The sequence below is a fragment of the Danio aesculapii genome, chromosome 7, assembly GCF_903798145.1.
Source record: "Danio aesculapii chromosome 7, fDanAes4.1, whole genome shotgun sequence".
Lineage (NCBI taxonomy): Eukaryota > Metazoa > Chordata > Actinopteri > Cypriniformes > Danionidae > Danio > Danio aesculapii.
In genome coordinates, this window is record NC_079441.1 from 48,245,382 (window position 1) to 48,261,029 (window position 15,648).

General features: G+C 36.7%; 1 protein-coding gene across 1 annotated transcript in view; it reads left to right on the top strand.

Moving 5' to 3' along the window:
• The window catches only part of b4galnt4b (beta-1,4-N-acetyl-galactosaminyl transferase 4b), a 154,520-nt gene that overhangs the window by 122,561 nt on the left and 16,311 nt on the right, over positions 1-15,648 (top strand). The window contains exons 11-12 of the mRNA XM_056462036.1: positions 8,530-8,673; positions 14,908-15,017. Of these exons, the coding sequence (XP_056318011.1) occupies positions 8,530-8,673; positions 14,908-15,017 (254 nt within the window). The remainder of the gene's footprint in view (positions 1-8,529; positions 8,674-14,907; positions 15,018-15,648) is intronic.

The window sequence follows — 15,648 nt, forward strand, 5'->3', positions numbered from 1 at the left end:
TGCAATTTATTGATGAAGCATGTATCATAATATATGGTATTATCACAATATTGACCTGTAAGCTGCAAATAAGATGACTTTAATAGGCATAATAGTAAAAAAATACTTGGTATATATAAAATAATGTCTCATTACAGCCAACAGTGAGAAAAGCCAGATTATATATATGATAAAGTTAATTTAAAAATAGATACAGCTAAATTTTATGTAGGGCCTCACAGCAAGAAGGGTTTGGTTTGAGTCCCGACTGGGCCAGTTGGCATTTCTGTGTGGGGTTTGCATGTCCTGCAAGTACTGCATGTTCTGTCCAGTACTGGGGGTGTGGCTGGAATGGCATCCGCTGTGTAAAACATATTCTGGAATAGTTGGCGGTTCATTCCACTGTGGCAACCCCTGATAAATAAGGGACTAAGCTGAAGGAAATGAATGAATGAATTTTTTTTATTAACTCCTCTAAAAAAAACTAATTTTTGCTGCATTATTAGGTGTTAAATAAGAAATTAACATCAGATAATATAAAAAAAATGCTTTTGTAGTTGTCATTGCATTGATTTAAGTAAAAATAACTGATGTTGACAAATGCAACCTCATGAAATTAACAAACAAAAGGACTATAAGTAGTCACAGAATTGTCAATGTCGTATGCCAGGATAACGTATGAAAAAGTTCATGTTTGAAACTACATTTGCTAATAAATCTTTAAGCAATTGATGGTTGATATATTGAATTGTTGAATATTGACACGTCTAATTATTTTTTTAAATAATTACAGTCAAAATAATGTCCCCAGAAGAAGATCAGTAATTACTAGCATTACTATAATACAATGGACGTTTGGTCCCCATAATGTAGGTAATACCAGGATCACACACACTTCACTCTCTCGTTGTGTCTTCAGGGAGGTAGTTTGGCTTTGACTGTCTTTCTGCTCTGTTAACAACAGATATAGTGTATGGCTTGCAGTCAATTATCTCTGTCGCTGACACCTGCCTAACTGTTGTTTAACATTTTCTTGTTGGCTTAGTCCTTTTATTAATCTGGGGTCGCCACAGCAGAATGAACCGCCAACTTATCCAGCATATGTTAGATACAGGGAGAACATGCAAACTCCGCACTGAAATGCCAACTTACCCAGCCAAGGCTCGAACCAGCGACCTTCTTGCTGTAAGGCAAATGTGCTACCCACTGCGCCACTGCGTCACCCCTGTTGAAGGAATACATATAATGAATACATATAGTTTTCTGTGCTTTATTGGCAAGTGAATATTTTATGTTAAAGGGCACCTATGGTGAAAAATCTACTTTTCCAGCTGTTTGGACAGACATATGTGCATGTATGGTGTATAGACCGTGATATCGGGGTGATATAAACACACCCAGTCCTTTTTTTTTCAATTTAGCAACATAAAAACGGTGGACCAATTGGAGCAGTTTTCAGACCGACCGCAACTTTACGTAGCAGTGCGGTCCCCCCGCCCACCGAATTGATTGACAGCTGTGCGCATTAACATGTCCGGTAGTCACGTGTATAATCATATCAACAAGAGAGGACGAGCGCAAAGCAACCAGGAATAAAAGGTCTGTTCAGTTCGCTAGGATCATCAATCATCATCAAATGAGATCAAGAGTGAGTTTTACAAGTTTAAAATGTTTTAAAACAGTGCATGTGTGTAATGAATTACAGCGATTTACTTCAGCTTTACTTCATCAGTAGAGCTGCGTGTCAGAACAATTATGAAGGAAGACGCTTCAATCCCGGTTTGTAGACGTTAAATCAGGTTTATTTTGTACATTAACATAACAGATATCCATACAGCAGTGGAGATTAACATGTAGCCTGTCACATTTGCGTGCAAAAAGAGTGCAAAGCTAAAGCTAAATGCGAGCTGTCTGTGTCTCTGTGTGTCGTGTCCGCGCTGTGTCTGTCTGTGTGTGTGCGTGTCGTGTCCGTGCTGTGTCTGTGTGTTTGTGTGTATCTGTGTGTGTGCGTGTGGTGTCCGCGCTGTGTCTGTGTGTGTGCGCATGTTGTGTCTGTGTGTGTATCTGTGTGTGCGTGAACTTTGTAACGACATTGTGTGTGACTCATCATAGCAACTCTACAACAAATACTAATTGGTAAAGTTCTTACTGTAGTAGTTCTCACAAACGTTACATGAGATCTTCTTCCTTAATGTCTGTCTGTTGTCTGAATCTGCCGAGGGAGGAGATTAAGGTACGCAGAAAGGTGCGTAGAAACAGTGGGCGCGGAGGACTAGCCTTAAAGGAGTTTAAAGGAAGCACACATTGGGAGATCAATGCTAAAATTATATATTGCGCAGCGCTACTGCAGATGACAGTGTTAATGTGTTTAATAACAACAGACAATACATTTATTACAGTATTAAGTCATTTTTGTTCATATTAGTTAAAAATAAAGTTAGCAAGCTTGAATTTGGATTTTAATAATGTTAAAGGTATTATTCATAATTAGTTCAGGTAAGTAAATACGTTCATAACAAATAAACTAATGAAACCTTGTTGTAAAGTGTGACCACTAATATTAATGGTTGCTGTTGTTGTTTTCTTTGCTTTCAAACATTAATGTCACAGCCTCATCCAGCTCATCCCTAATGTCACATCTCATCTCATCTGACTGTCACACTCACAGAATACTGAAATAGACTTTATTTCCCATAATCCTCACTGGCACAAATTAATTAATTTAATGCTTAATTACACACACTGTATCCTCATCTAGCCATCATCAGTAGCACTACAAAATGCACACTCATTCCCGTTCATAGATGGTCTGAATTTTGTGAGATGGAAAAGCAGCTCAACCACTGAAGAAATACAGCTTTAAAATACCAAAACACCAAAACACATTTTTTGAGATGTTGACAGTCATATATGTGTCCTAAATTGCTAAAAACACTATTAGGACACATATATTTCACAAAAAAAAGTAAAAATTGGTTGTTTTTGCTTTGTTTAGAGCAAATTCGTTTGAAAAAAAAAATTTAAGCTGCCATGAGATCATTGTGTAAATTCCATTGTGGAGACAGGATGTTTGTGCCAGTGGGTACAACATGACGTCTTTGAGTTTTAGTATCTTCAGCAGTACTCTTTAAGTTTTTAAAGACATACCTTAGTCATAATGATTTAGTTACTACATTTACAGTAATATCTCTACAATATTATGGACTGAAAGATCCGCTGTAAATGCTGCTCTCCGAATGTAAACATGTAAACACCTTAATCAAACCATTACTGTCGTGTAGGACTTTCGTCGCATTTTGTGGCAGGATAGTCTAAACACACTCAGCTGTCTGACACTTCTCTGCACCTACCGAGTGCATCTAAGTTACAGAGAAATACGGAGGGTTTTTTCTCCATACGGCGTGCGGTATCAAAAATTCCATTAAAACAACACTCTTCCAGCAGTTCCTGGCATCCAATATCTCATTTGTCACGGGGGCATGCATAAAATGTTCCTGAATGGAAGTGAAAGAGCCAAACTGCAGTTTAAGTCAACAAATTAAGAATGAAACACCCGAAATTACATGAAACTCTATAGGAAATGTGAATAGCGTGGAGACGCAATGACGTTAATCTAATTATGTGCTATTACATGTAAAACAAGATCATGAAAGGAACATTTAAAAAGCAACTCATGTAAACACCTCAATCATAATATTGTCTTATTCAGATTAAGGCAAATAATTTGATTACTGATGCCCATCTAAATGTAGTCACTGTCAATCTCCCTGCGTCTGTGTTTGTGTTGCCTCTGTGAAAATCAGTGTGTGCATGTACTGAATCTCCACTTTTCATGCAAACCCTTTCCTCTTTTTCCACTCAACACTTCCACCTAAACAAAACAGAACTCACACACTTTCCTGACTTTTTTCAAACTAGAGGTGTGAAAACACTTTGCTGAGACAGCGGGATTTTCATAGCCCTTTCAGTATAACAGTAAATTTAAAAAAAAATCTCCAGATTATTCTAGTCTTTGTTACTTGATTGATTGATATATTTATAAATTGATTGATTGATTAATTCATTCATTCATTCATGAATAAATGAAGGGCTGAAAACTAATATATCATGTACTTACTTACTCCCAGGGCCATTTGTATATCAAAGTTGAGATTTAGCCGCACCATGTTGGTGTTTTGTAGCATCTAATTTTTACGAGTTGGGTCGTTAGCCCATTTCTCAACCCCCAACCTGGAGAACAAGGACATACACACATACACTACGGCCAATTTAGCTTACCCAATTCACCTATAGTGCTTGTCTTCGGACTGTGGGGGAAACCGGAGCACCCAAAGAAAAACCCACATGAATATCATGTACTAATAATTATAAATGTGTCTTGAGTATCAAATCATCATATTAGAATGATTTCTAAAGGTTCAAGAGACACTGAACACTGAAGTAATGAAGTAATAACTGCTTTGAATGCAGCTTAATCATCATAGGAATAAATAAAAAAGATTTAATACGTTTTTTTTTTTTAAATAAGTATTAATAAGTATTAAAAAAATGAACACAGGCTCATTGTGAAAACGTAGCCCTGCGGACGTTTCTGGAGACAGCGAATTGCGTAGCCAGAGGTACATATGGCTGCATTTCATTTCTTTAAACGAACGCTACGGGGCGGTGTGACGCCATTCCTTTTTGCGCTTACCAGCTGACTGCTTATTCCTTATGGACGGCATTCCAGCTGCAACAAGTTTATCCCGTTAGCGCGCCACGTCCGTCGGCGGATTTGAGATGCATAGAGGAGTTGACCACGAAGACGGGGGTTCGAGTCTGGTGAAGAGCGGTTCCAGAAAGCAGGTAAGACAAAAACAGAATTCAAAATATAAAACAAACAAGTGAATAGCAGGGTGAGGATGTGGTAAAAAAAAAAAAAATCAGACGAGGGCTTTTATTTTTTTGGATTGCTTTTGAAACGTGTTGGTTGGGTTTAGGGAAGGAGGATGGTGGGTCAGCCGATCGTTCGCTCAGTCAGTCAGAAAGTCTGTCCAAAAGTGAGTCGACAGCAGCCTCTGGTGGGTTTACGCGAGAACAGCAGGCGCGAATGGCAATCGCGAGGGAAATTTGAGATCTCGAAAAGCGTACACGGTGACCTCTGGCGAATTCGTGAAAACAAAAACTGCAGAAAAACGTGCCGCGGTCTCCAGAAACGTCCGTGGAGGTACGTTTTCAGAATGAGCCTAGGTTGAAAAAAATTTAAAAAAGGTTACATCAAACAGCAATAGCCTTTCACAACATTTCAAAATTGCATTGTTTCATCTAATCAATGCAGCTTTAGTGAGACTTCTTTTAAAAACATGAAGATTCCAAGCGTTTACCACTAATTTATGTACAATTAAATTTGCCTCTAATGTGATTTCTCAACAATCCATAAAACCATATGACCTACAACAAAACCATCAACAGAACAAGCGAATGTGTCAGTCAAAGTCTGCAGTCTTTCACCTTTCCGACAGCATATTCTGACCATCTTTGTTTGTTTTCATCTTATTTGTTACTGTAACCACTAATACGCTCTCCTTTTATCCCTTGTGTGCTTTCGTTTGCCATTTCTGCTGTTATTGACAGACAGTCTTTGATGCTCTGTAACTTATACTTGGCCAGTAACACATTTGCAGTGGATCGATAGGACTAATTAAAGTGTGTTTTCATCGCCGGCTTGCTGAGCGGACACTGTTGTGAGCTCTCATAAGTTCAGGAGATAAAGCGTAATGAATAGAGTTTCGCTCACATACACACACACCTGCATGCTTCAGCGCCCATACACTTATCTCCAAGGGATTGTCTTAAAGCGTGGGCAGTGTGTGAACATGGATGCATCTCTTTAAGCCTTGGAGAAGTATCCATACGAATGAGAAATAAAAAAATTGAACCAACCAAAAATGAGGTTTCCCAGAGTGAGTTAGATTTAGATTTTCTTCAGGGGTTTGAAGCCCATCAATGTGTATAGAGTTGAAGCGCAACATGTTCATTGAGTGTCTATGCTGGAGACAGATTTAGTGTGAAGATTGAATGCTGCGTATAAATGCTGTACTAAAATGGGCCATCCATAACTGAGCAACTCCAGTTCCAATCAGAATACAGGGAGTCCAATTTTACTATAATGAAAATGATTAGGGATTGATTTCAAAACACCAACTAATTGCGCATTCCTGTAGTCCTTTGGGAAAACATAAAGGAGTCAATTAATAAATCAATTCAGCTGCATTAAAGGACAGGACTGATTCTAAATGTGCTGTGTTTATGAGATGAAAGTAGGATGTCTTAACATTTTGTGTGATTCCAACATCAAACATAAACTATTGATATACAAATACTGGATACATCCACAGATTGACCTGTGAGAACAGTAGTTTCCAACTTTCAAAGAGGCCTCAAAGATGTTTTTATACGTTAAAGTTCTTTTTCCGGTCAGATTAGATTAGACTAGATTAAATTAGATTAGATTAGATTAGATTAGATTCAACTTTATTGTCATTACACATGTACATGTACAAGGCAATGAAATGCAGTTTAGGTCTAACCAGGAGTGCAATAACACCAAGTGCAGGATATAGGTTAAGTAATAATTAAGTTATAAAGTGCAATTATAGAAAAACTATGGGTAATATTCACTTATGAATGTACTATCAATATTATATACTGTACAAGTTGTATTAGCTATGAACAGAGATTTACAATAGATGAATATATGTGCAGGTTGCTATTAATAATCAGAGGTATGCAGATAAATATGAACATAATTACAAATGTGTATGTGCAGTGGGTATTATTACAAATGAAGGGCCTGCCGAAAGGCAGGATAGAAAACAGACTGTGAGCAGGGTGAGAGGAGTCCTTAAGAATACTGCATGCTCGGTGCAGACAGTGTTTCTTCTGGATGTCTTCACTGGCTGGAAGTGTGGTCCCTGTAATGCCTTGAGCAGTTTTCACCAACTGTGACGCAGTTGGTCAGGATACTCTATATTGTGCAGCGATTGAAGTTCACCAAGACAACTGATGACGGCTGGTTCTTCTTAAGTTGCTTTAAGAAAAATAGGCGCTGGTGAGCTTTCTTGACCAGACTGGGTGTTGGTTGTCCAGAAAAGGTCCTTTGAGATGTGGTTCCCCAGGAACTTGAAGGATGAGAGAGGCTCAACGGCCATCCTATTAATGTGTGTGGGATCATGTGAGCCTGTCTGTCCCTTCCTAAAGGCCACAATGAGCTCCCTGGTCTTGGTATAAGGTCTTGGTATATTTAAATTATATATATATTAGTCAATAACCTAAATATTAACTGGTCTTAGTCTTCGTAGTGTTAAGGAGCAGATTACTGTTGGTGCATCAAGTCTATTTAGAATAAGATTTTATTAGGTAGTGTTATTGGTAACAATTTAGTTTAGGTCACAATTCATACTATTAACTACTGGCATATTACCTGCCTATTATTAAGATATTAACTGTTCTTTAGTATTTATAAAACATGATCTTATGCATCATACCTAATCCTACCCAAAATCTGAAAACAACTTCTACCTCATTGACTGTTAATAAACAGTTAATTAGTAGTTTATTAAGCCAATAGTGCTAGTTAATGGTTTGTTAATACTGTGAATTGTGACCTAAACCAAAGTGTTACTGTGTTATTTAATGTTTTTACTAACATGAACTAATAATAAGCAATACTTGTCTGACAAATATTAATCATAGTTCAACATTCATTCATTTTCTTTTCAGCTTAGTCCCTTTATTAATCTGGGGTCGCCACAGCGGAATGAACCACCAACTTATCCAGCATATGTTTTACGTAGATTATCCCTCTCCAGAACCCAGCACTGGGAAACACTGATAAACACTCATTCACACACACACACACACCACGGACAATTTAGCTTACCTAATTCACCTGTACCACATGTCTTTGTACTTGAGGGGAAAATCAGAGCACCCGGAGAAAACCCACGTGAACACAGGGAGAACATGCAAACTCCACACAGAAATGCCAACTGACCCAGCCGGGGCTCGAACCAGCGACCTTCTTGCTGTGAGGCGACAGCACTACCTACTGCACCACTGTGTCACCCCTATATTATATTATATTATATTATATTATATTATATTATATTATATTATATTATATTATATTATATTATATTATATTATATTATATTATATTATATTATACAAAAGCAACATGACAAATCAAATACTTCTGCCATTTCTCATGTACTGTAACTCTTTCAAACAGATTTTCAGATTTGCTTGCTTCCATTGAAGTACAAGATTATCATTGTGATGTGTTTGAGAACATGAGCAGCAGGTTTTGTTCAGACTTGTGCAGTTCAGATTGAGTGGGATTTTTTACCCTATAGTGTATACAGTACATGATGCTTCACTTATTTTCCAACCATTTCTGCACTGCCAATAGCAGAAGTTGTTGAATGCTAGTCTGTAGGCTGATTTAAATTCACATGCTGTCTCTCATTGTCCTCAATCCTCCATCTCTCTCTTCTCTGTGTCTGTCAGATGAGTCCAGTCTAAAGATGAACAGCGTACATCACATCCCACAGACTCTGGCCAGTCACTCTCTCACTCTGCAGATCTACCACAGGACAGAGACACACACTGCAGACATGCTCAAACCAGACCCAAGAGACACCTTCTACAAGAGTGAGTACTGTACAGACATTTAACCCTCAGCATCTCAATAGATATGCTTCCATCAACCTGTTTTAATGTGCATTTAGAAGTTTCTCATCCAAAACAAGCGATGGAAACACAGAATTATCAAAACACTTTAATCACAAAAAAGGTTCCATGCACACTTTGTTGTTGAATTTTGCAAAAAAAAAAAAAAAAAAAAGCGTAAAACACAAATAATTGTAGATAGAAATGCATTTCTCAAATACATTTACCGACCACTTTATTAGGTACACCTTACTAGTGCTGGGTGGGCCCCCTTTTGCCTTCAGAACTGCCTTAATCTATCATGGCACAGATTCAACAAGGTACTGGAAATATTCCTCAGAGATTTTTCTTCATATTGACATGATGGCATTACACAGTTGCTGCAGATTTGTCAGCTGCACATCCATGATGCAAATCTCTTGTTCCACCACATCCCAAAGGTGCTGTATTGGATTGAGTTTTGGTGACTGTGGAGGCCATTTGAGAACAGTGAACTCATTGTTGTTCAAGAAGCCAGATGATTCACACTTTAAAACATGGTGCGTTTTCCTGCTGGAAGTTGCCATCAGAAGATGGGTATAAAGGAATGTACATGGTCAGCAACAATACTCAAATAGGCTGTGGCATTGACACTAATAGGCCCAAGCCAAGGAAATATCCCCACACCATTCCATCACCACCAGCAGCCTGAACCATTAATACAGGATGGATCCATGCTTTGATGTTGTTGACGCCAAATTCTGACCCTACCATCCGAATGTCCCAGCAGAAATTGAGACTCATCAGACCAGGCAGCGTTTTTCCGATTTCCTATTGTCCAATTTTGGTGAGCCTGTGTATATAGCTTCAGTTTCCTGTTCTTAGCTGACAGTCTAAGTGAGTGGCACCCGGTGTGGTCTTCTGCTGCTGTAGCCCATCCGCCTCAAGGTTTGACCTGTTGTGTGTTGTGAGATGCTCTTCTGCATACCTCGGTTGTAACGAGTGGTTATTTGAGTTACTGTTGCCTTTCTATCAGCTTGAACCAGTCTGACATCAAGGCATTTGCGCTCACAGAACTGCCGCTCATTGCATATTTTTTTCTTTTTCGGACCATTCTCTGTAAACCCCAGAGATGGTTGTGCATGAAAATCCCAGTAGATCAGCAATTTCTGAAATACTCAGACCAGCCTGTCCGGCACCAACAACCTTGTCACGTTCAAAGCCACTTAAATCTCCTTTCTTCTCCATTCTGATGCTGGTTTGAACTGCAGCAGATCGTCTTGACCATGTCTACATGCCTAAATGCATTGAGTTGCTGCCATGTGATTGGCTGATTAGAAATTTGCGTTAACAAGCAGTTAGACAGGTGTACGTAATAAAGTGGCTAGTGAGTGTACATTTTGACTTAGTGAAAACTCTTGATAATGTATTTCTGGTTCTTCGCTTACTAGGTTACCAATTTAATCTTCAGCCACTGCTAGAACCTGATGAAAATTGGGATTTTAAATTTGATTTGTTTTTTTTGTTTTTTCTTCAGGTTTTGTGATAAATTGACATTTAAAAATAATAACATTTGTTTGTAAAATTGAAATTAAAATATTGTAACAATGAGAGTGGCAAAAGAGGTGGAATTCCATATGCAGCATTATTATCAACAATGATAAGCAGGCTAGGGTAAAAACTGGAGCAAAACCGTGATTACATGGGTAATCCAAAGAGTAATCCAGTGAACAGGCAAAGGTCAGGGCCAGCGACAAACAATCATAAAACAAGTAACAGTCAAAAAATTAAAACAGGCAAGAAAACAAGAAACGCCAGAAACATCCACAACAAAAATACCAACACAATTTCAAAAGTTCCAATTCATAACTTTTCGATTTAGTGGCCAATTCAAATGAATTTGTACAATCTCATTCATACAATTTAGTACAATTTCCTCATCCCCCAATGACAGTTGGGTTTAGGAGTGGGGTTAGGTGCCACACCTCCTTTTTACAATCGTACATTTTTGTACGACTGAACTCATACGTATTTGTAGGAATTAGCCACTAAACTGACAAAATGTAAATTAGTTATGTTTGGAATAGTTATGCTGGAAATACACAACTAATATCTCAAAATAAAGGTGTGTGAGTGTGGTTCTTAAATAGTGTGTGTAATATGCTGCAGCTGTGTCAGTGTATCAATGTTTAGAATAGTAAAATGTTTCAGCTGTGATCTGCAAAACATAATGGTAGGTGTAGTCCAGGTAAATGGCTGGTGGAGTGTTTATATAGCCGGAGTGCCCTGTAGTGAATCTAGTGGGTGCTCCAGCTAGCGACTCGTAACACATATTATTAGCTTTAATATAATATAATATAATATAATATAATATAATATAATATAATATAATATAATATAATATAATATAATATAATATAATATAATATAAGGAGACGCGGTGGCGCAGTAGGTAGTGCTGTCGCCTCACAGCAAGAAGGTCGCTGGTCTGAGCCTCGGCTACATCAGTTGGCATTTCTGTGTGGAGTTTGCATGTTCTCCCCGCATACGCGTGGGTTTCCTCCGGGTGCTCCGGTTCCCCCACAGTCCAAAGACATGCGGTACAGGTGAATTGGGTAAGCTAAAATTGTCCGTAGTGTATGAGTGTGAATGAGAATGGATGTTTCCTAGAGATGGGTTGCAGCTGGAAGGGCATCCGCTGTGTTAAACATATGCCGAATAAGTTGGCGGTTCATTCCGCTGTGGCAACCCCAGATTAATAAAGGGACTAAGCCGAAAAAAAATGAATAATATAATATAATATAATATAATATAATATAATATAATATAATATAATATAATATAATATAATATAATATAATATAATATAATATAATATAATATAATAATTCACATCTACTTTTAACCGTTAAAGTTCAATCAGCACTGAAAAAAAAAAAAAATATCTGCATGTATGTCACATCTGCATGTTCATTCTTACAGTAACTGTTCATGCATGCTGAAATATTTTGCGTCATTCTAGCAGCATTGTGTGCATGAATATCTTTGCTTGGTAAAGAAAACAAACAGCCGTCTCCCTATCTGGATAGACAGAATATTCTGTGGCTGGTTCATGCTGATGTTTAATTGCTTGTGTTGACACTTTGCAGTTCATTGGTAGGTCCATATGGCGGTGTAGATATTGGATGTCAGCTTGTTAGCAGCAGCGCCCCTGAATATGTGACAGTCGGGACTGGTGTGCAAATAGTGGGTGTAAATGTACAAGCTAATAGTGGTGAATGGAAGCATACCAGTCTCAGTGAAAGCTAACATTTATATATAATTGTTTATATACTGTTTATATAGAGTGCTGTTGATTTAACACATGAACTTAAGTAACAAATTTCACACACTAGGGTTTTGTTTTTGATTGTGTGCAATGGTGCAGTAAATAACAAGGTTAACAATTTAATTTAAGTAACAATTTGCACCATTTACTGGCTTATTTACTGCCTAATATTAAGATATTAACTGTTTATTAGCACTTATAAAGTATGATCTTATTTGACATCCCAAATCCCACCCAATAACTAAACCCAAGTGTTATCTTACTAACCATTAACAAGCAGCTAATTAGTAGTTTATTGAAATAAAAGTCTTAATGGTCAACAGTTTCTTTAATACACTGAAAAAAACACTTTCAAGCAGTACTTCATTCATTTAAAAATGAATCTTTCGTTTCAATTTCTATTTTTTCTTTTTTTATTAATATATTTTAAGTTCAAAACAGTTAAATGTAAATGTTTTCGATTAGGAGCTCAACTAAGAAATATTTGTTTTGACCAATGTAAAATTTTCAGGTAATTAACACAGGTGCATGCAGTGCCGGCCCCAGGCAAGATGAAATATATTGGGCACACTGGTGTAAAAATAGTGAAAAGAATGCACACAACAAATATAATTTTAATATTTAATTGTGCATATGTAAAAATATTTACTCAGATTTACCCAGATAAAGCCAGAAAACAAACAAAAAACTAAAGTATATTAGTATGACCCATACAAATATAACATGAACTAAATGCATTTTCTTTGTATAAGCATAACTAACTAGAAATGCAGGAGACGTTTTAGCTAGGTTTACTCAGAGATTTACACAAACAAAACTTTGCATTAGATGTTGGACAGTGGGTAAAATTCAACTTTGACAAAATGAGGGGGAAACCTGTGTTTTTTCAGCAGGGTGAATTAGTGGGATAGATAATTAATTGATTTTTTACTTAAATATGCTGAATGTGGCCTATTTTTTTCCTCACATATTATATTATATTATATTATATTATATTATATTATATTATATTATATTATATTATATTATATTATATTATATTATATTATATTATATTATATTATATTATATTATATGAAGTATTTCTGTGATCAGAGTGATCAGTGGTCTTAATACTACACTACTAAATAATGTATTATGCACAGCAGAACATACCTTTACTTTGAGCTTGCCTTTCATCCTCTGCTTTTCTTTTCTTCCTATCCTCTGCTCTTGAAAGATGCCATTTGAATGCCATTTCATTTTAAATTAAAATTCGATTAAGATCGATTAAAAATAGCAACAACACTAGTGACGTTATATTACTTAAGACTTTATTATAAGGGTTTATATATCGAATGTGTGCAACTTGGAGAGGTGTGAGGAATCTGTATAGGAATATGTTACGTCATTCTAGTTCACCCAATTACCGATCGCAGGCAGTGGTATGCAAAGTAGACTGTTGTGCTGCTGGGTATGTTTTTAATATTTTCTGCTTTTATTTATACTGTTGTTGTGTGTTTATTATCGTTTTCAGCTATTTGTCATGGATGAATTATATAGAGCTATTTATTTAATGAAATATGGAGTTTTTTTTTTTTTCTCACCATCGTTGTGAATTGTTTGTGGGGTTTGTTACGCAGTGTACACAATGAATTCATTGTCCTTGCGCTTGTGTTCACTGTCAGGAAGTAAACATGAGCAGCATATGTATAAATAATTTACATTATTTATTTTTCATTGAGTTAAGTAATAAGATTGAGTGAAACATTGCTCTATTTTTTTTTATTAGATGAATAAAAACTTTTTTACCAGTGTAGTGTGAATTGTACATTAAAATTAAGTGTCACCATAATAAGTTAATATTTTGTTATATTTAAAAAAAGTTTGTGTAATAATCTTAGAGAGTTTAAGTGTTTTTAAAGAGTTTTTGTCTTAATTAAAGTTGTTTTGAGTCTTGGACCAAAAAATAAATAAATAAATAAAAAATAAATTTAGTAAAGAGACATTTTGTAGTCAAATACAAAAATATTGTGTTTTTTCCCTTAAAACAAGCAAAATAATCTGTCAATGGAGTAAGCAAAAATAAATCTTGTTTTTCCTATTGAGGGGTGGGGGAAATAAATAAATAAATAAATAAATAAATAAATAAATAAATAAATAAATAAATAAATAAATAATTAAATAAATAAAAACATAACACTGTATTACTTTGTGGGACATATTCAGCATGTCATGCAGAAAGAATGCTAGTGTAATTCTAGTTAGACTGAAATGGATACAGTTCAGTTTAACATGAATGTCACTGTTGAAGGACGATCCACTGGAGGGCAGCTCCAACACCCCAACCAATCAAGCCAGAGGCGACAGTGGCAAAAAAAAACAAAACACCACCAATTGATGGAAATGGGAAACAAAAGGAAAAACCAGGTTCAGTCAGGGGAGGGCCAAACAGAGAAGAGACAAAGATGCATGTTGCATGTTTGACACACTTCAGTGTTTCAGATCATCAAGCAAATTTCAATATTAGTCAAAGATAACACAAGTAAACACATCATGCAGTTTTGACATTACGGTGTTTATTATTAAGGGAAAGCGAAATACGAAACTACATAGCCATCCCTCTCCCTCCGGTTAAAATATCAGTTTATCACACTTGAGTTCAGTTTCTATGGCCACACCCAGGCCTGATTACTTCCACACATGTTCGCAATCAAGAAATCACTTATATAGGGCCTGCCTGACAAAGTGAAGTAGACCAAAAAATCCTCAAAAACGAATAGGTCCAGGGTGTGTGTTCAGACCAGCCAAAGGGATCATCCAAGTCATTGCAGGAATCTGTCTTATGTTCTTGACACATTTATGTCCTTAGACTGTGGGTGCCGATCTTGTATGAATTGTCCTACATGATGCTGTATTTGTTGTCCTAGTTCCCATGGTAGATCAGTCCAGGCTGGAGAATGTTCTGCCATCTTGCGTCTACTCTCCTACATATGTGGTGAAGGACTTTCCTATCGCACGCTATCAAGGCCTGCAATTTGTAAGTAAAATACACTTGTTAATCATAGATTTTTGCTCATGTATCTATTTTTGGTTTGCTACAAATTCATATCTGAGCTTTATTGATGACTAATTGCCTACCTTTTTAATAATAATTAATAATTCCATACATTTATATAGCGCTTTTCCAGACACACAATGCGCCTTACACATTGGGGGGAATCTCCTCATCCACCACCAGTGTGCAACATCCATCTGGATGACGCAACAGCAGCCGTATTGCGCCAGACCACACACCAGCTAATTGGTGGAGAGGAGACCAAATGATGAGGCCAATTATGATATGGGGATGGTTAAGAGGTCATAATGGACAGAGACCAGTGGGCAAATTTGGCCAGGATGCCGGGGTTAAGCTCCTACTCTTTTTTTTTGAAGGACATCCTGGGATTCTTTCTTGAAGCAGTTCAAAGAAAGGGAGAGAAAGGGGGCATTGTTGAAGAGAAGTTTGTTTTCACATGTTTAATAATAATTTTAAATATATTTTTTGTGGTTTTGGCATGTTGAAACATGGTAATGATGAGTGATGTATTATAATAAAAGGCACTTTTAAATTAAAATTAAATTAAATTCTTTCTCTCTCTCTCTCTCTCTCTCTCTCTCTCTATCTATCT